A 19,630-nucleotide genomic window follows, 5' to 3' on the forward strand; every position below is an offset into this window, starting at 1 on the left:
GAAGAAAAGATGTGTTCTCCGAGTCCTTCACATCTCCGGCTAGGGTTCTTGAGGCGTATTGAAGAGGAGGTTGAGACGATGACGATGGCGCAGCGGCTTGCTCCGAGGTGGACGAGAATGGCCGGACGACGACGATGGTTGAAGCGGCGGCGCTCCGGTGCGTGCTCCAGGGCGTCGTTGGCGTGGTCACGTTCCGGTGGCTGTGATGCACAAAACGGGAGGTGGTCAACAGAGAAGTGGTTTGGCATTGTGTGGAGAGATGGAAACGCGAAAGAGATAGTGGTGACCTTGACTCAAACGGAGATAGCGATGGTCGTCACCTCCATGGCCGGTGGTGAGGTCGCTGGTGACGGAGAGGCAGAGGACCTGCTCCCCTCGGCTTCTTCGGCTCTGAGTGATGAGTGAGGAATGGCGACTCAGACTGGAGGAGAAGAGAGCAAGAAAAGGAAAGCCCGAGGTCGTCGACACGTTGTGGCCACGCGTCGGCTCGCTCGATCTCTCCCTCTCTGTGTTCTTGGTCGGCTGAGGGTGAGGCACAGAGAAAGGGCGAGCTGGAGAGGCTGCCAAGTGGGCCAGGACGAAGTGCTCTAGGTGGAAGTGAGAGGTGTGGGGAAGATTCTGGGTGAACACGGTTTTAGACGAATTTTTAGATTATTTTCTCAACCCTAACTTTGTAGCTTCATAACTTAATGTGTGGACCAAATTAATTAGTGTTGATTTTACTGGAGGTAAATGATTACACCTAGATTCCATTTTCTTTGGTTGTACTCAAAAATAATGGGTAGACTGCTCACAGAAATTAAACAAAGATGGGCTATTAGAAAGGTAGATTGAATTTTTAGGAAGCCTAAACAGAGGAGGAAAATTCTAGAAAAATTATATTTAGGCATGATAAATAATCTAGTATTTGAATAAATTATTTTCCATGTTCACTTATGTACAGTTAAATGTACTTTTGGATGAAGTATGGCTTTAGCCAATTAAAATTTTATTTGATTTCTTTTAGTTTTCTACTTTGACTGATTAATTTGTGGTATTAAACTTAGTTATTAACTTGTACCAATATTATAGTGAATTGCTTATGCTAAACATAGTTTACATAATTTTTTCCATAAATTTTTCCATGATTTCATCTTGCATAGATTATTTTAAAGAATTAGAATAACATTTCTTTGTATATGTGTCCCTACTTCATAATTGCACCTAATATTATTATAGGGATTACATTAAACTTCTTTTGGGCTGAGAAAAAGATATTAGAATTTAATATTAAGTCCACATGTTATCACCCAAGATTAACTATAGTTTTGCTTAGTAATTTTTAACCCTTTTAGTTTATGCTCATGAGACCTATTATGAAAAGAGAGACCAAAATCCAAATGCACAATGTATGCTCCAATGCTTGATGACATTTCTAGTCTAATGTTGGGATGAAAAAGTTTTATTTTGTTCTCAAATTTTAATCATGCAATGGTTTAAGTTGGTCATCACCTAAGTTAAAACGGAAATTTTTGGCTCTCAAAATTGGAGAAGTTAATCTCTAACTATTTTGACAAGAAACTTTAAGTCCTGAAATTTCAGGTATGTCACAGACTGGTAGAGAAACCATCTTTGGTCGGTCGACCCAAATCCACAATAGTCCCGGTTGCATTAAAAACCGGGACTAAAAATCATTTTTAGTCCCGGTTGATAGGAGGAAGATGTTACCAACCGGGACTAAAAATTATCTTTAGTCCCGGTTGGTAACTTCAACCGGGACTAAAGTTCATTTTTAGTCTCGGTTGATTCCATGTCAGGCCGTGTCAGGGCCCTAGGATCTTTAGTCCCGGTTAGTAACACCAATCGGGACTAAAAACCTATTTTTAGTCCCGTTTGATGTTACTATCTGGGAATAAAAATCAAAACACATTATATAATCCCTAGTACCGATCCTCTTTTCCCGTCCACACAACAAACTTCTCCCTCTATCTCTTTTTTCCTCTCTAACTTCTTATCTCTTTCCTTATCTCTAACTCAAGCCTCTCCTTCCTTTTTTCCTTCACTCCACAACGAAGAAGCGTACGTGCACGAGGGCGGGCCGGCCAAGCGGCGGCGCGGGGACCGCTCAGAGGCGGCAGGCGCGGCGGCGCGGGGGGCGGCGCGGAAGCGGCCTGCGCGGCGGCGGGCGGCCGGTGCGGCGGCGCGGGGGGCCGCGCGGAGGCGGCCTGCACGGTGGCGTGGCGGCGCGGGGGGCCGCGCGGAGGTGGCCTGCGCGGTGGCCCGGCGGCGTGGGGGGCCGCTCGGCGGCGGTCGGCGCAGCGGCGCGGTGGGCCGCGCGGCAGCGGGTGGCGGCACCGGCGTGGCGCCAGCCAGCGCGGAGGGGAGGCGGCAGTGGCCGCCGGCTGGATTTTTTTTTTTTTTGAGATATGAATCTGTGATGTATTTTTGTGTGAGATGTGAATTTGTGATGTATTTTTTTGTGAGATGTGAATCTGTGATGAATTTTTTAGAACCCTGTGATGTAATTTTTTTAAGAGTTTGTGATGTATTTGGAGATGATCTATTTGAGGATTTAAAGATTTGGAGATGTTCTGTGATATGTGATGATTTGGATTTGGGAGGGGATGGTGTGAAATCAATATTCAATGTTAAAAACAATGAAAAAGAGAAAAAAAAAGAAATAATATCTTTAGTCCCGGTTGACTAAAGATGCTCCCATCTTTAGTCCCGGTTGGTAACACCAACCGGGAACCTGGACTAAAGATCGATCTTTAGTCCCGGATTCGTACTTCTGGTTGGAAAACCGGGACCATAGGGGGGTTACGAACCGGGATTAAAAAGCACTTCTCCGCCAGTGATAGCTCATGTTTTCACTTTGGGCTAGAGTTTCTTTCCTTCTCAGATCACCACCCGACTGGGCACTGCCTGCACATCCTACCATCGCCGGCACCGTGAACCCTCTGCTGCTGCTGCCGCCGGCTGCTGCAAGGTGTGAAGAGCAACAGCACCGCTGAAGGAAGATGAAGCAAGGAGCAAAGCTGCAGGAGGCAGCAATCGGTATAGTATAGGCATAGGCATATGGAGCTTGAAAGGTTTTTTAACATATCGAGGCCTCACCTGCTCACCATGGGCTTCTTCCTTCCTCATTGTGTTGCCATTGCATCCAGACTACGGGATGAGAACACACGGCCTAGATATAGCCGCGTTGGTGAGGTGCTAGGAGCGGACAAGATAGAGATCGAAAGATTGGGGAGGTCTAAACTGAAACAAAAGTTATTTTCCCTAGCCCAAAGTGAAAATGTTGGTTGCATCATAGTCCAAAGTAAAACTTTAGTAATAATACCTAGCCCAAGATGCGATTCACTCTTAATATCCATATAAATTTAGACACATTGTAACTGGACCCACTAGGAAAGAAAGGGTTTTTCTAGGCGACCCAAAATCTATTTTCGCGTGCGGAAGGCCGGCTCGTCTGCTTAAATGGTCTATGGAAATCCGATTTTTATGTACGAGTAGCGCACCCGCATGCGAAAATCCGATTTTTGTGTGCGGATTCTTATGTCGTTCACACATACAAATAAAAAACCGAAAAAATAAAAAAAAACTCAAAAAATCAAAACCCTAAGGATCCCGGCGATGGATCGGGACGTCACGGAGCCGGCGGCTCCGCTCCAGGCCGATTCCTCCTCCTCATCGTCAACGTCGGTGCCAGGTGGGGACGGGGATTGTCACGCCTAGAAATTCTCGAAACAGAATTTCTAAGCTGAATGTGCATTAAATCCCTGTCCAGGACCAGCCAGGGTACACAAACGACAATTGTTGACATACAGACCCACGTCTTACAAAAATATAAAAGATTACAAATGCAGCGGAAAAGGTTAAAGCGAGCTAAACCGGGAAGCTTGACTTCAGCAACGGGCGACTCCACTCCACAGGCAAACCTTGACGGCAGCGGCGAAACCAACCTCTCTGAGACGGCTCCAACTGAGAAGAACTTCAACTCTGGTGTGGGGGAAAAGAGAGCAAGACTGAGTACTACCCACTGTACTCAGCAAGTCATACCGGAAGAGGAGGTATGATACAGGATATAACCAAAGGAAGCTAGGGGTTCTTTTGCATAAAGCAGGCATTTCAAAGCAGTAGTTGAAAGCAGTAAAACAGCTGTAGTAATTAATCAATATTAACCAATCACTGTCCAACGCTACACCACGTTGCAACAGACCCAACCATCTACCTGAACTACACCAGTTCATTAAGCTAAACTAGGGGTGAGACTAATCACGGTGAATCTGGTTGATCGCCCATAACCGCGGGCACGGCTATTCGAATAGTTTTACTCTGGCCAGAGGTGTACAACTGTACCCACAAGACACGATTCCACACATGTCGCCATGCCCCGAAGTATCACCATGATACTGCAAATGGGGAAATCGTGACAAGACCCTCCACATAACCCTCCCCTAACCATTCACACCACGCTAAGGTTTCACCCCCACCCCTCAAAAGGTAGTGGGCGGTCCCCTCTTGCGCCGCGGTGAATCCGGCAGCTGGACAACCGAACACCTCGGCCGACCCAACTCCATCACGCCCACCCTCGCCACCGGTGCCTAGGAAAGGGTCGAGCTATACTTCAGATCAAGCAGTTACCCACTCCCGCTTGTGGAAAGCACGGTAAGTCTCCCAGGGTTTCCCGTGAACCGGTCCTTAACTGCCATGGGTGCGACCAGCAAAACCATGCACCCACAGCCCACCATTCAGTGTATTTTAATTAACTAACACCATTGCGGTGGCACCAATCTAAAGCTATGCCAATAGACAAAGTCTATGTAATAATGTAGTCCCCATTTGTGTACTAGTTGAACTAAGCATGGCTAAGCATTTCCTAAACCAACATCTAATCATTTTGATACCCAAGTTATCAATGGCATAGGGTAACCAATATGTGGCTGAGGAATAGGACCCATCCCACATTACATTGTAAAAGAATGCAACATTTAATAGAAATGCGGGATATTGGTAAATTGGGTACAATATGATCAAACGTATTGCATGACTTGCCTTGCTCTCGAACTGATGAGACCTCAGCAACGTCTTCGAGAAACTGCGGATCGACGAAACGGCCGAAACCTACGCGACAAACAAAGCACACAAGCAAAACATGCTATAAGACTACTGAAACAGGAAACAAAACCATTTTTAATGGATTCTTTGCATTTTTCTTGATTTACTGAGACTTGAATGGACTTAAACGGAGCTCGGATGAATTACTTATGAATTTTAGAAGATAAACTGTGTTTTTACTAATAAAGAAAAAGTCCTTAATTAATTATTGCGCAATAATACCCAGGGCTGACGTCATCCAAGGGGGGGGCGGCGCCGACAGGTGGGGCCCATGAGTCAGCGGCTCCAAAGGGAGGGAGGTGGCGCCTGGCAGGTGGGCCCCACCAGGCGGTGGCTCAAAGGGGAGGCGAGGGAGGCGCCGGCCGGGCTCGGCTCGACCTCAAGGCCGACCGGCCGACCAAGGCGAGGCAGCGGCGAGGCACGGCCACCGACGGCGGTGACCGGCGGTGCGGGAAGCGGCGGCGACGGCCGAAAGGCGGCGGCGCATGGCCGGAGCAGCGACGTGGCCAGCGCTCGCGGGAAGTTAAGGAAAGGAGGGGGGGAGGGAGGACTCACCGGCGACACGGCGGCCGGAGCGGAAGACGAAGGCGGCGACGACGACCCGACGAGAGGAGGGGCGGACGAGTGGTGGCGACACCTAGAGGAGGGGAGGAGAGGAGTTAGGGATGGAGAAAGCGACCGCGACGACCAAAATGGCTGGCCGGAGACGGAGGGGAATGGATAGCTCACCGGCTCGCGAGGGAGATAGGGTTCCGGTGGGGTTCCGGCGACGCGAGGCGGTGGCCGAGATGGCCCACACGGCGGCGGAGCTAGCGGCGGCGGCGGCTTGGCGCGGCGGCGGCCCTAGTGGCGACGGCACGCGGCCGGAGATGGGCGGCGGCGGCGGCGCTAGCGGCGAGCGGCCCGCGACCGGTAGGAGGCACGGGAGAGCGCGGCGAAAAGGGGAAAAGGGAGAGGGAGATGCGGGGAAGCTTTATAGGGGCTCGAAAGGGGCGGACATGGCCGGGAAACCCCCCAATTTGGCCGGCGACGTGGGGGAAAAGAGAGAGAAAGTGGGGGGGGATTCAAATCGAATCCCGCCCATTTGCGGGCGCGCGTGCGGGCCGGGAGATGCGGGGGAGAGAGCGGCGACGTGGGCGCGAGGTGCGGGCGCGGAGTGGAGGCGCGACGTGGAGAAGGCGGCGGCGCGGGCGGTTTCGGCGGCGGTTGCCGTCGTGGGGCGGGCGGCTGGAGGAAGGGGACGACCTGACAGGTGGGCCCCACCTGTCAGCGTCCCGGAGAGAGGGGAAGGGGAACGGGCCGGCCCAAAGGAAGGAGGCCGAGCGCGGGAGGGAGTGGGCCGACGGCCCAATAGAGAAAAAAAAAGGAAAAGAAAAAGAAAAGGAAGAAAGGATTTTTCCTGGGATTAAAAATTGCACTTTGGTGATTTTTAATTGGTTAAAATTATTTCCAAGGCTCTGAAAATTCCACTAAAAATCTTGTTAATGCATTGGAGCATGGGGAACTCAAGAAAAAATTCCACCACGCTATTTCCGATTATTAAGTGCATTTATTAACTAGGGATTTAGCTCTAGGTTAATTAAGATAATTTCTTCGGGCAATTTATTTAACCAATTTTTAAAGCAAGAAAAGGGGGAAACTTCAGGGTGTGACAGGGATGGCGCCGCTCCCGAGATGCACGCCGCCAGCTCCTGGCCACCGCTCGCCGCTCACAATCGACCACTGCCAAAGTCACGTCGAGCCGATGCCCACCCGCTGCCTGCCACTATCCGGAGTCATGCCGCCTCCCGCTGCCCACCGAAGTTGCGCCGAGCCGACGCCCGCCCACTCCTGGCCACTGCCTCGTCGGCGGTGGAGCCGAGCCAGCCGCCTGCCGTGCACTGCACGCTGCCCACTAGGAGGGGAGAAGAGGAAGAAAGGGAGGAGACAGAGAGAGAACAGAGGAGTGAAAATAAAAGGGAAAGGAAGAGAGAGAGGAGGTGATAAAAATTGAAGTGGGTGAGAGGGAAAAAGGAGAGGTGGGGAGAAAAAGAATATGTGAAGGAGAGTGAATATTTTTGCGTGCGGGCCACTTAATAGGCCTGCTTGTGAAAATATGCTCATTTTTGTGTACAGCCCCTTAAGAGGCCCGCCTACGAAAATAGATTTTTGCATACGGGCTTTTTAAGAAGTCGTATGCGAAAATGAAGGTCGATTTTTGAAGACACAACCAATTATGGTATGTCTGCAATCTCAAGGCATTCCCGTATTGAAAAATCATTTATATAGTAGTGACCTATTCGTGAATTTATTCAAAACTCAACAGCTTATAATTGTGGAACAGAATGGTATTGCCTTATAATTTTCTCCCCTTTGTGTTTATTTTCAGCCCAGTAATATCTACCTCTAGTAGTCTTTGATGTGTCCCCTCAGGAAGAAGATAGAATCACATTGCATAAGAAGGTATAGAGGAAAGGCAGGCATTGATATGAACAGCTCTCCCTGCTTGTGTCAAACTCCTACCATTCCATCCACTCAGTCTCTTCTCCATTCTCTCAAGTAGAAAATTTAACTTAGGAGTAAGAATCTTCTCAGGTCCAATTGGCAAACCCAGATATTTCATAGGAAAAACTCCAATGGGGCAGTTCAACATTTTTGCAACTGTCTCAGTTTCAGCAACCTTCAATCCCACAGTGGAACTCTGAAACTCTTGTTATGTGGAAAGGAAAAAAAAGAAATTCTTTGATCAGTAAACCTGTCAGCCATTTTGATCCTTAGTTATATAAAATTATTGATTAATGTTGTGTTTTATTACATAGAAAATACAGGAGGAATATCTGAGGAAAACTGATGGTAAGGTGATCATCAATCATGCAGTTCAGAAAGCTGCAGAAATCAATGACTTGAAATTGGGAGGTTCATTAGAAAAGTGCAGTTCAAACTGCTTAAAAAAAATAAAACGGGTACAGGAACAGACATGCATGGTTTACAAAATCCAAAATCTAGTTTATCCTTGGAGAAATCTTCACATATAATACCGATATTTTGTAGTTGATATCTAAGTTGTTGTCATAGAAACAAGCTATTGTATATACACAAAGCCATGTTAACATCTATCAAGAATTACATAATGTAATGCTATCCCCTTACCATTTCCGCCAACCTATATATGATTTCTTAGTGCATTCTATGAGTTAGCATTGCCAAATAGATGATGTTGTGCAAATCATGATGGAGAAATGAATTCCCAGAAAAAACTACTCCTATTAGAATTCAGGTGTTTAGTAAGAGGGCATCGCCAAAATAATTGCTCTGAGGTTTGTTTCTAGCATTGGACCATCCTGCACAAGTGATTCACTATCTTACCTCTCCTCCGCTTCATTAAGAACGATTGACTTTCTGTGGAGCATCCAGTTAATTGGTCAACATAGTAAGCTACATTAAGAATGGTGAAGAATCAGATTAAGCAATGGAACAAACGGTGCCATATGGTATTTGTTACTGACACTTGACGCATGAGATACATTATATTCATCAATTAGTTAAGAAGATCAGGTAAAAGAAATCAACGGATGAACTGTCCCCAATTTTCCTTCGAGATTAAAAATCATCAAATAATGCATTTCTAGAAAATATATTAAAAGTTAAAGCAATTTAATCAAGTGAATTAATGAGGAAATTAAAATTTTCTTTTAAAAATAATGGCTGGAAATAATTGTTGTAATATTCTCGTGCTCTAAAATACTCTCTGAAATTTCCTGTGAATTTTCGGAGCACAATATCTAATTTTAATGTCACAAAGTTCATTTCATCAATTTAATTAAATGGAAAACAAATTAAAACCCCTCTCTCCTCCTTGGGCCTTTTTCGGCGCATGTCTTCCTCTTCTCCCTCCCTCAGCCCGCCGCCCCTCTTCCTCTCTCGGGCTGGCCTCCTCTTCCCCTCCTTCCTCCTATCGGCCGCCGGCCCGTTCGCTCTTTCCTCACCGTAAAGTCCACTTCACGTCCCTCCTCTCTCCTGAGCCGCCGACAGGTGAGGCCCACCTGTCGGGGTCTTCCTCGACCTCCAGCCGGCCTCCCTCCCGCGCCGTCCGCGTGCAGCGCCGCCTCCTCCGCTCGATCCGGCCGTTCCGTTGCTCCCCAAAATTGATTGCAAAAACGGATTTCTCTCTGTCTCCGCTAACTTAACCCCAACAAACCCTCATCAGATTCGTGGTTTATCCATCGAATTTTTTCTCCTTTTTATCCGGTGTACTTGGGATAAACCCCAGTTTTTCCCTCACCGAATTCCTCAAATGCGATCCGATCTTTCCTCCTGTGCCTATAAAAATCCTTCCCCCGTGCTCTCCTCGACCTTTTCTCCCAATTTCCCGAGCTCTCCGTGCCCTAAAACCACCCCGCCACCATCGCCATCTCTCCGCCGCCGTCGCCAACTCCAGCCGCGTTGCGCCGCCCGACGCCGACCTGCGCCGCCATCTCCTCCGGCTCCGCAAGTACTTGGGCTACATCGGCCACTGGTTCCTTTGCGCCGAATCCCGCCGGAAGCCCCTCGTCACCGTGCACCCGAGGTTCTCGGCCTCAGTCGCGCCTCCAGCCGCACCTCACCTCCGCCCTAGCCGCCTCCGCGCTGCGTCGCCACCACCACCGGCTTCGCCGTAGAGTGGCCAAGCCCGGCCACCACTCCGTTTCCCCTATCCACCACCGAAACACCATCTCTTCCACCCAATCCGGCCGCCGTTTGTCGCCATCTCCGGCCACCTCAAACCTTGCCGTCGCCGCCGTTCGCTCCGCTGCGTCGGGGAGAACCTCGGCCGACCCACCATCTTCGCCAAAAGTCGCCGGAGCCCCACTCCCTCCGCTCAAGGTGAGCTCGGTTTCTTCCGCTGATCTCCGGCCGCCTTTTGATGTCGTTTCGTGCCGGTTCCCTACTCCCTAACCCCTCCTATCTCTTCCGCAGGTCTCGCCGTCCCTCGGCCTCCCCTCCTCCTTCGCCGGGCGCCGCCGGAGCCGGCTCACCGCCTCATCCCTGCCGCCGCCGTCCTCTCCCGAGGAGCGCCGCCGCTCGCGTCCCTCCGTCCGTGCATCTCGGCCGCTGCCCCTCGTCGACGTCCCTCGGTGAGCATCCCCCTCTTCCTTCCCCTCTGTCCCGCTGCTCGCCGCCGCCGCGTCATTGGATTATAAACTACTAATACCACATAGCAGGGATTCGAGCATAATATAATCAGATTATATACTCAATAGTTTGACCACCAACAAAGCCCCTCAATGAATTAACATAAGACATAAGACATCCTACCAAAAATGACACTAAAACTATCAGGTCCGAATTTTTTAGTCCAGGAGGGATTAGTGCCGGCTAATAAGCCTAGCAAGAGAGGGACCTAGAGTGTTTGTGGTTGTGCCGGCACCTCTGCCGATGTGCCGGGTGGCGGCGCGCGGCGTAGGTGTACGCTGGAGTTGTAGGAAACAGGATTGCCGGGTAGGTCGTGGAGGATGCAAAGCGAACTGTGAACTCACCGGCAGCGAGGAACACAACGGGGCTGAGTTAGGGTTTGGGGACATTTAATTATTTGCTGCTTTTAAGATGTGTCAATTAATGATTTGTCACTCGCTGTTTATAACATGTGGGCCGCTCATATATCTATGACATATGGGCCCAATAGCAAATCCTTTAGGGATGAAAACGATAGGAAAACAGCCTCAACCATTACCATAACCATATTTTTCTCGGAAACGAAATCGAAAACGGTAAAGTCGGAAACGAAAACGATATCGGAAATATCGAAAAACCGGAAACGAAATAATAGGAACGGAAACATGTCTGTACAAATCGGAAAACCGATAACAAATACGGAAACATTAAACTATAAAACATATATTTAACTTTACATAAGTATGTTATGTGTTATGTGTATACATAAATTTAAGCTTATACTATATAAATTATTATTATAAATTAAATTCATTTTAGCCATACACAAAAGTTAAAGATTTGATTGAAGAGTCAAATCTATCTGTAAGCTATGGGTCAAGTAGAGACATGCCTTATAAATATCTATATATTTAGAATACGGTAATTACCATATTATAAGAAACAGTAATTTTCACAAGAATACGGTAAATACGGAAACGGTAAAACCATTTCCGTTCTCATTTCCATATTTTTTACCGTTTTCATTTTTGTTTCGGTCGATTACCATTTTCATATGACTCGGCTGGTAGAAAGTCGAAAACGAATGCCGGTCGGCCAGAAATTACCGTTACCATTTTCACCCCTAGTAAAAGTGGCAAATAGTTAATTATTTATAGGGTTTGAGGCCTTGAGAGTTGAGATTGAGAGGGGAGGGAGAAATTCCGATGGAGAGCAGACAACGAGCTAACATGGGTGTCTAGTAGTTGTGGCCGGCGTCGAGCTCTACCAGCGCGGGTGGTAGATTGGGCGCCGAAGTTGGGAGGAGGAAAGTGATCTCGGAGAGAGAGAAGCAAAGGGAAAAGATTCGGAAATTACTTCAGTTGTACTAGGAATTCTGAACTTCGTTTATAGTTGTTGTCTGAATTTGTGGTTACTGTTTACTACTGATCGAACTCATCGTCGCGTTTCTGACAAAACTCAGTGTACACAGAGTTGATGCACAAGATGTTTTTGCACCTGTTAAATCCTTTGTAGTTTTTTCTCTGAAAATCTGACCCAAGGATGTTACTAGAAAGCAACAACTATATGATGACACCTACAATCAGATTGCTGCAATCCAGCGTTCTGAATTGACTACCTGAAATCATCTCAAAAGAAAGTTGTTCAGCACATCTAAATTGATTTGTGCCAGATCACTTTTATCTTATTCTACAAAACAGATGCCTTGTATCTGTTATTCTCAAAACGATGAAGCCCATCCCCAAACTAGAGTTTACACATGCAAAACATAACACTGGTGGAGAAAGGATTTGTAGTCCCGATTGGTAACCCTCTGTAGTCCCGGTTTTTCAACCGGGACTACGAATCTGGGACTAAAGATGTCCATCTTTAGTCCTGGTTGAAATAACCGGAACTAAAGATACATCTTTAGTCCCGGTTCGTAACACCAACCAGGACTAAAGATTTAGTCCCGGTTGATGTAACCAACCGGGACTAAAGTTTTTTTTTTTCTTTTTTTTCTTTTCTCATGTTCAATCTCTCCAAATCATTATAAAAATAACAAATAACAAATCACACCACAAATCACAAATAATATATAGCACGAATCACAGATACACGAATCATAGATAGTTCACATATCACATATCTCCTAATATCATTCACAAATCACAGATCGCATCACAAATCACAGATCGAACAAATCACACAGATCCCACATCACATTAAGAAGGAAAAAAAGAAAAAAAAAGCAAAAAATTCCATGCCGGGCGGCCCTCCGCAACTGCCGCGGGGCGGCCCTCCACGACTCTGCTGCCAGCCGCCGCGGGGCGGCCCTCCACGCCTCTGCCGCCTGCCCTCTGGACGGGCAGCCGCCGCCGCCAGGCCCTCCGCGCGGGGCAACCGCCGCCAGCGCCTCCACCACCTGCCTCGGCGCCGGCCGGCGCTTGCCGCCGCCGGCCCTCCGCGCCGGCCGCCGCCCGCTGCCGCTAGGAAGACAGGGGAGAGAGGAAGGGGAGGAGGAGAAGGAGAAAGAGGAGAAGGAGTGAGGAGGAGAATGAGTGGAGGGGAAGAGAAGCTAAGGATAAGACTGAGGAGGAGGATCAGACAATAGACACGCGAAGAGATAAACATCGCGCGCGGCTTGGGTGATTTTTAGTCCCGGTTGTTCTAAACAACCGGGACTAAAGATAGATCTTTAGTCCCGGTTGGTACAACCGGGACTAAAAATAATTGGGGCCTGACACGACCTGACAACCTCTTCAACCGGGAGTAAAAATGAACCAACCGGGACTAAAGATCAAAAAATACCCCTAAGCTTTTAAACCGGGACTAAAGATGTTTCTTAGTCCTGGTTTTTATTGGAACCGGGACTATTGTGTAATTGGGCCGATCGACCAAAGATGGTTTCTCCACCAGTGTAAATCCAGCCACCATGAAAACCAAAAGCATTACATTAACATAAAAATGGAGATTAACAGCAGAGATAAAACCCTAAAAATATACAGAAAATCATCAATATGCTTTTGTTCAACTAACTCAAAACAACACAGTTTATCAGCCAGTAGCATCAAAAATCGCCCAAACCACACCAAACGAACTAATTAACTCCGAATCACAAAATACTACCATAAAACTCTACCACAAATCCTCTCAACTAAACCAAAGCGGGAAACAACAAAGCTAACCAAAAAAATAGATCCCCCGATCTGGAGCCAGGAGATCCCGAGACACTACGGCGAGAGATTAGACCAGCACAAAATCATGTCGTGAAATTAAAAACGAAAACGCCATGGATCTAAAACTAAAACGCCATTGATCTAAACCCAAAACATCATGGAACTAAAACAAAAAAATCACCAATCAAATCAAGCTAGCTCGGGGGAACAAAAATCACTTCCAAAATTAAAAACCCTAACTGCAATGACCGAAGAATAATAGGGATGCTTGAGGAGATAAGGAGGCGCACCTCGTAGCGTTGGACAAAATCGTCGGAGAATCACTGGAGAAATTGAAATCGCCGGAAAGGGATAAGAGGATTTGGGATTATCAATGTGGGGAGAGAAAAGCGAAACGCACCGTTCAAAAACGCAACAACGCTATTTCTGATATAACTTTATCTTTGATATTTTTCCGCTTCCGCTTCTGATAAGGATGATAAAAAAAAAAGGAAAAATAGAAAAGCAATCAGGAAACGGGGCCATGCGAAGAAAGTTGCGGACGGCCCAAGCCCAATACGACAGATACGCCTAGACCAGAAAAGGCAAGGGGAAACCACACGTTTGGGCCAAGATAACGAAAGGGGAAATCGATCGCTCGGCTTTTATCCCAGAGATCGATTAGGATTTTTGATTCGCTCCTACCAAATTTCCTTCCGCCGACGGCGCCTCCAACCCACACGCACGCGCCACCTCCTAACCCTACCTTTCTTTTCTTCCATATATGGATCTAATCCCTCTCTCGCTAGTTTTTTAACCTTCTTCCATATATATCCATCTAATCCCTCTCTTGCTAAGCGCTCGGAATTACCCACACGTGTTGGTGCATGCGCATGCGCGCTCGGCCATAACCCCCGGCCGGCGAGAGCTCTCGACCACAGCTCGTCGTGCCGTCGTTGTCGTGTGCGTCTCCACGGTATATCTATCCTGGGCGTGCGGCGGCGGTGTAGGCAGTGCGCGCGTCGCGGCTGCCATCGATTACAAATTGGTCGGAGAGGCGAGAAATTAGCTATTTTCCTATAGTTTCCTCTCTTTTTTTCATGTTCTTGTTATTAGACTGGTTTCCCTGTATGTTCTACTATATCCTTCTAGACTTGTTTTTTTTTAATTTCCTTTCTCCTCCAATTTGGATGGGGTTATTATTTTGTTTGCTCTCTCAATCTAGCAGCATGCTACCCGCGCGTTAAAGGGATTAATATGCCATCATATTTTTCATGAACAAATAGTCAACATATATTTAAATTGTAAGTTTCTTTCTAAATTACAGATGTAATTTTAGTCTATTTATTTACAATGTAAGTCTCTAAATTACATAAGTAATTTTAAAATTTTTACAATGTAATATATTTAACTTTGCAACCGGTTATGGACATAATAAAGAACCGTGGACACAAAATAGGAGAAAAAAATGAATTTATTATTAATTGTACAAGTCCGCGAAAAATGAGCACAGAAGAGTTGGAGCTTGATCAAGTGTCCTAGTTAGTTACGCTTTCGGATAGCTTTGATCTGACGCAAAAAAATCTGACTCTAATCAGCCCACAAATATATATGCCAGCACATGTTTAGTAAAACTGTATTATGTTTGTTCACATATATGAACGAATAGGTAATGAGTACTGTAATAGTGGGTTAATTAATTAGCTTGCCAGCTTCAGGGGTGCCAATATTAGTTCTCTCATGGTTTCCACAAATTCCCGATGTTGTTCTTGTGCCTTTTTCTTTGGCTAAAATTAAAAGTTCTAGAAAACATCGTGTCATGCTAGTTTTGAGCAGAAGTTTAAAAAAAAAAAGAGGTTATCTTTGACCAGAATACTAGATGGATATCCCAATAACTTCCAATGGCTCTACGGTTTGAGATAGTTCAATATGCAACTTCTTTCCAAGGGCCGCTCTATTATTTGGAAATAATTCAACATGAACTTCCCAAGGGCACTACGGTTTTAGATAATTCATCGAATTAATAACTGCATTCTGTAGTTTGATTTGCATACATGTAATCCTCAAGATATCTCCACGTATAACTAATCTTGCATATCCTGCCTATTCAGAATTGAGATATATCTCATCTAAACTCTCAATTAATAATTGACAGGTGCACACACAAACACGGGATTATGGCGGCGGATAAGAGCCCTATCGACGAGGCTCTCCTACATGGCAAACACGAAGAGGCTCTCCTACATGGCAAACACGAGCACGTGGAGCAGCAGCTCCTCCCCACCAGCGGCGGCTCATTCTGCATCACCGGCGCTTCCTTCGGGAGGAGTTGCCTCAACCTGAGCAACGTGATATCTGGCATCGGGATGCTCTCCGTGCCGTACGCGTTGTCGCAGGGCGGGTGGCTCAGCTTGGCGCTCTTCGCCATGGTCGGCGCCATCTGCTTCTATACTGGCAAACTCATCTATCGCTGCATGCGCGCCGACCGTTGTGTACGGAGCTACCCGGACATCGGCTACCTCGCCTTTGGCCGTTACGGCCGGACAGCTATCGGCCTCATCATGTATGTCGAGCTCTACCTCGTCGCCATCAGCTTCCTCATCCTCGAGGGCGACAACCTCGACAAACTCCTCCCCGGCACGGTGGTGAAGATCCTGGGGTACCAAGTGCATGGGAAGCAGCTGTTCATGCTCGTGGCGGCTGCCGTCATCCTCCCGACGACGTGGCTCAAGAACCTGAGCATGCTTGCCTACGTCTCGGCGGTTGGGCTCGTCTCGTCGGTGGCGCTGACGGTGTCGCTGGTCTGGGCCGGCGTGGCCGACAAGGGCTTCCATATGGCGGGCAGTAGTATCTTGAATCTCAGCGGGTTGCCCACCGCCCTCAGCCTCTACTTCGTCTGCTTCGCTGGCCATGGCGTCTTTCCGACCGTGTACTCCTCAATGAGGGCCAGGAAGGATTTTCCTAAGGTATAGTTTTTAAAATGTATTTATGTGTTGTACTTGGTAGTAAGTTTGCTAAAATTTGTGATAATAATTAACAATGCAAATTTAGAATTATGGTTAATGAAATTGAAAAGTCAATTGTGGAAATAAATTAGCAACAGGTTTAGTAAGAATACAACATATTGTTTTTTTATTCTATGTATGCACGGAAGACGCACACACTCATTATTATTTTTTAGAAATCGTACATCAGTATATTACTAATCATGCACACTATTAGCTCATGGAAGTTTTCTTAAACAATTTTGATCCTTTCACCATTCTTTTACTGATACTTATCCATGATCTAACGACATATATTGTATCAACCGTTGCATTCAATGGTCCATATTTTCATATGATGTAGCTCAATGATGTTGCATTTTAAGTTTTACCTTTCACTTAGAGAGATTTGGCAACCAATGATAATTGATCATTGGATTATCAGTTCCAATTATCATAATTTGGTTTATGAAACCATGATGATGATGATGATGATGATGATGATGATAACGCTCTATTCCTCTCCAATTAATGTGCAGGTTTTGCTGATCTCTTCGGTGTTGTGCAGTCTCAACTACGCAGTGACAGCAGTGTTGGGATATAAGATCTACGGTGAGGATGTGCAGGCGCAGGTGACACTAAACTTACCCACGGGAAAGCTGTACACCAGGATTGCCATCCTAACGACCCTGATCACCCCACTGGCGAAGTACGCGCTCGTGATCCAGCCCGTCACGACCGCGATAGAGGAGAAGCTGTCGACAGCGGCGGCGGCGGTAGCGGCTGATGCCGAAAACAATAGGCTAACCAGGGTGCTCACCAGCACAACCGTCGTCTTCAGCACGGTGGTGCTGGCATGCACGGTGCCCTTCTTCGGCTACCTCATGTCGTTCATCGGGTCCTCATTGAACGTCACTGTCGCCGTCCTGTTCCCGTGTCTGAGCTACCTCAAGATCTACATGCCTCGAGGAGGAGTTGGCCGCTTCGAGGTGGCGGCGATCGTTGGGATACTGGTCATCGGAGTGTGTGTCGCCGTCATTGGCACCTACACCTCCCTTCACCAGATTATAGGCACATTTTGATTGTACATTTGTGGGTATGGTGGTAGGTTTAGGTAGTAATTAAATAGGTTTCAAATTCTTTTTTTTATTTATTTTCTTAAAAAAACAACATATATGTTATACTGAGTGTTAAGAATCAACTGAGCGGCTATATATTGCATGTGTACTCTCCTGGAATGCATATGTGTATTATCACTAAGGAAGTTTCAGAACTTTCATTGTCTTCATGTTGACTAATTATTGCAGCTAAAATTTAAATTTTGAAATTACTTAAGTTTTAAGTTATTCTGAAGTTTATCCATCATAGTTTATCTTCTTCTACCCTTAGATTTAAATCACTGGTAACATGTATAAAAGTTGGGATTTGTAACATATATGTCTGCAATTTTTTTTTTGGTTTTATCTATAAATTATTATTTTTGGTTTGTTTCATTCAAGGCTTATTAGCCTAACTAAATTTTGTCGATTCTGAAAGTATGGTGAAATATGACGCAAATGGCCATGCTTCTTATGAGATTAATTTTTTAATGAAAGATCGGTAGAGTAAATTCCATTTGTTTTCTAATAGATGACGCCGTTAACTTTTAAATAAATGTTTGACCATTCGTTTTATCCAAAAATTTTATATAAATGTATAAGATAATTAAATCATGCTTAAAGTACTTTAAGTGATAAAACAACTTAAAAAATATATATTATAATTACATAAAATTTTTGAATAATACGAATAGTCAAACGTGTGACAAATAATCAATGGTGTCATCTATAGAAAAAAACAGAGGCGATGGCGGCGGCTGCGATCCAGACCGGTGGATCCCTCGACGAAGGCGAGGAGAGGAGGAGAAGTTCACCGGTGAGCTGCGTGCCGTCACCGGCACGCAGCTCGATCTCCATTTACTTCGCCGTCTTCCCCTACTGCATGCAAACAATGTTGTATCGAGGGCTCTGCACCACGATCGAAGTGGTCCTCGAGCTCTGGGTACTCCGATTGCCTTGCCTAGTTGGAGCTTCATTAAGCCATGCATGCTCGCGGGAAGGAGCTCAAGCTGATAGCCCACTCGTGGAGTCTGCCACCGCCAACTCCACCACACCTCGTTAATTTTGCCGTCGTCGGGCGGAGCAGCTTCCAGAGCTGGCGCCCGGCCCTCTACTACCCTCACCGCCCGCCGCCTTGCTCCTCATCGGCGCGGCCCGCTCGCCTTCCTTTTCCGTGGCTCGAAATGGAGTAACTTGTAGAGCCAGCGCTGCTCCAACAGGGAGTAGGAGGCTGGCTGCCGCTGGACTTCGAGTTCGGCCCACCCGTGCTGATCCCCTTTCGCTCTTGCCCCGTGCTCCCTCTCGCAGTGGCCCTACCCTCTTCCATATTATTTTCTGGACGTAATGACATGTAAAGCGCCATGTAGATGTCAAGTGAGAAAAAAAAACAAGTCAAAATGTTATGTAGGATAAAACTGTTGTTTCAAATCACCCTAGGATTTGATTTGCACTGGTTTTGATAGTAGAAATAGGGGTGGGCAGAAAAAGACCGAACCGAAAAGACCGAGACCGAGAAATCCGGTCATCAATTCGGTCCTAGGTAGTAAAAGACCGAATTTTGTTCGGTCAACTCGGTTAGTCTCCTCGGGTAACCGAATAGACCGAATTATTAAAAAAATGTCTAAATACAACATATAATCCACTATGTTTAATAGGATTAAATTCTAATTTTCACATCCCTACTTTTTCTAGACATGCAACCTAATAAGAGTCTTTACTCATAACTGCTTATGATTGTTTTTTTTGTTATTTTTGTGTTGAAAATTTCCATTATTTCTTTGCATATATAAAAATGTTATTGTATTTCGGTTAGGACCGAGAAGACTGAGACCGAATTTGTCGGTCCTGACATTTTTTCGTTGAAATTCGGTCTTCACTTTTCAAAGACCGAAATTTTCGGTTAGACCGAATGCCCACCCTTAAGTAGAAGTATGACATATACTTTTGTGGAGGAGGGATGAAAATGAAACTCGGCCTATAGCTGAGGTATGCAAAATGGACTTTTTCCTTGTTCCTATTAAGGCCTTCTTTATTAGGCCGAAATACCAGCCCATAGGTGGACATGGATGGTCTCAGACTATGGACCATGTCCAAATGAGGCCTCGTAGAAGGTAACGAAAGCTAGAGGTTACAGAGGGCCAGCAGCATCCCGGCATAGCCGGTTGGCTAGCAGTCCCGGTCC

The 19,630-nt window shown here is 46.4% G+C and overlaps 1 protein-coding gene and 1 long non-coding RNA gene across 3 annotated transcripts; one reads left to right on the plus strand and one right to left on the minus strand.

Moving 5' to 3' along the window:
- Positions 1 to 3,704: 3,704 nt before the first annotated feature.
- On the minus strand, positions 3,705 to 14,149 carry LOC112939609 (uncharacterized). 2 transcript variants are annotated; one of them, XR_010738955.1, is made up of 5 exons: positions 13,679 to 14,149; positions 8,446 to 8,514; positions 7,484 to 7,788; positions 5,038 to 5,106; positions 3,705 to 3,981 (listed from the first exon to the last, which is right to left on the minus strand). It is a non-coding gene; the product is annotated as an uncharacterized lncRNA (long non-coding RNA). The 2 variants fall into 2 exon arrangements; XR_003243370.2 differs by lacking the exons at positions 3,705 to 3,981; positions 5,038 to 5,106 and having other exon boundaries at positions 7,413 to 7,788.
- Positions 9,452 to 17,639, plus strand: LOC4325958 (amino acid transporter AVT1I). The gene is made up of 4 exons (XM_066306932.1): positions 9,452 to 9,942; positions 10,036 to 10,193; positions 15,523 to 16,333; positions 16,891 to 17,639. Exons 3-4 carry the CDS (start codon positions 15,545 to 15,547, stop codon positions 17,431 to 17,433), a joined length of 1,332 nt encoding a protein of 443 aa, XP_066163029.1. The 5' UTR covers positions 9,452 to 9,942; positions 10,036 to 10,193; positions 15,523 to 15,544; the 3' UTR covers positions 17,434 to 17,639.
- Positions 17,640 to 19,630: the final 1,991 nt, after the last annotated feature.

The sequence above is a fragment of the Oryza sativa genome, chromosome 1 (assembly GCF_034140825.1).
Source record: "Oryza sativa Japonica Group chromosome 1, ASM3414082v1".
NCBI lineage: Eukaryota > Viridiplantae > Streptophyta > Magnoliopsida > Poales > Poaceae > Oryza > Oryza sativa.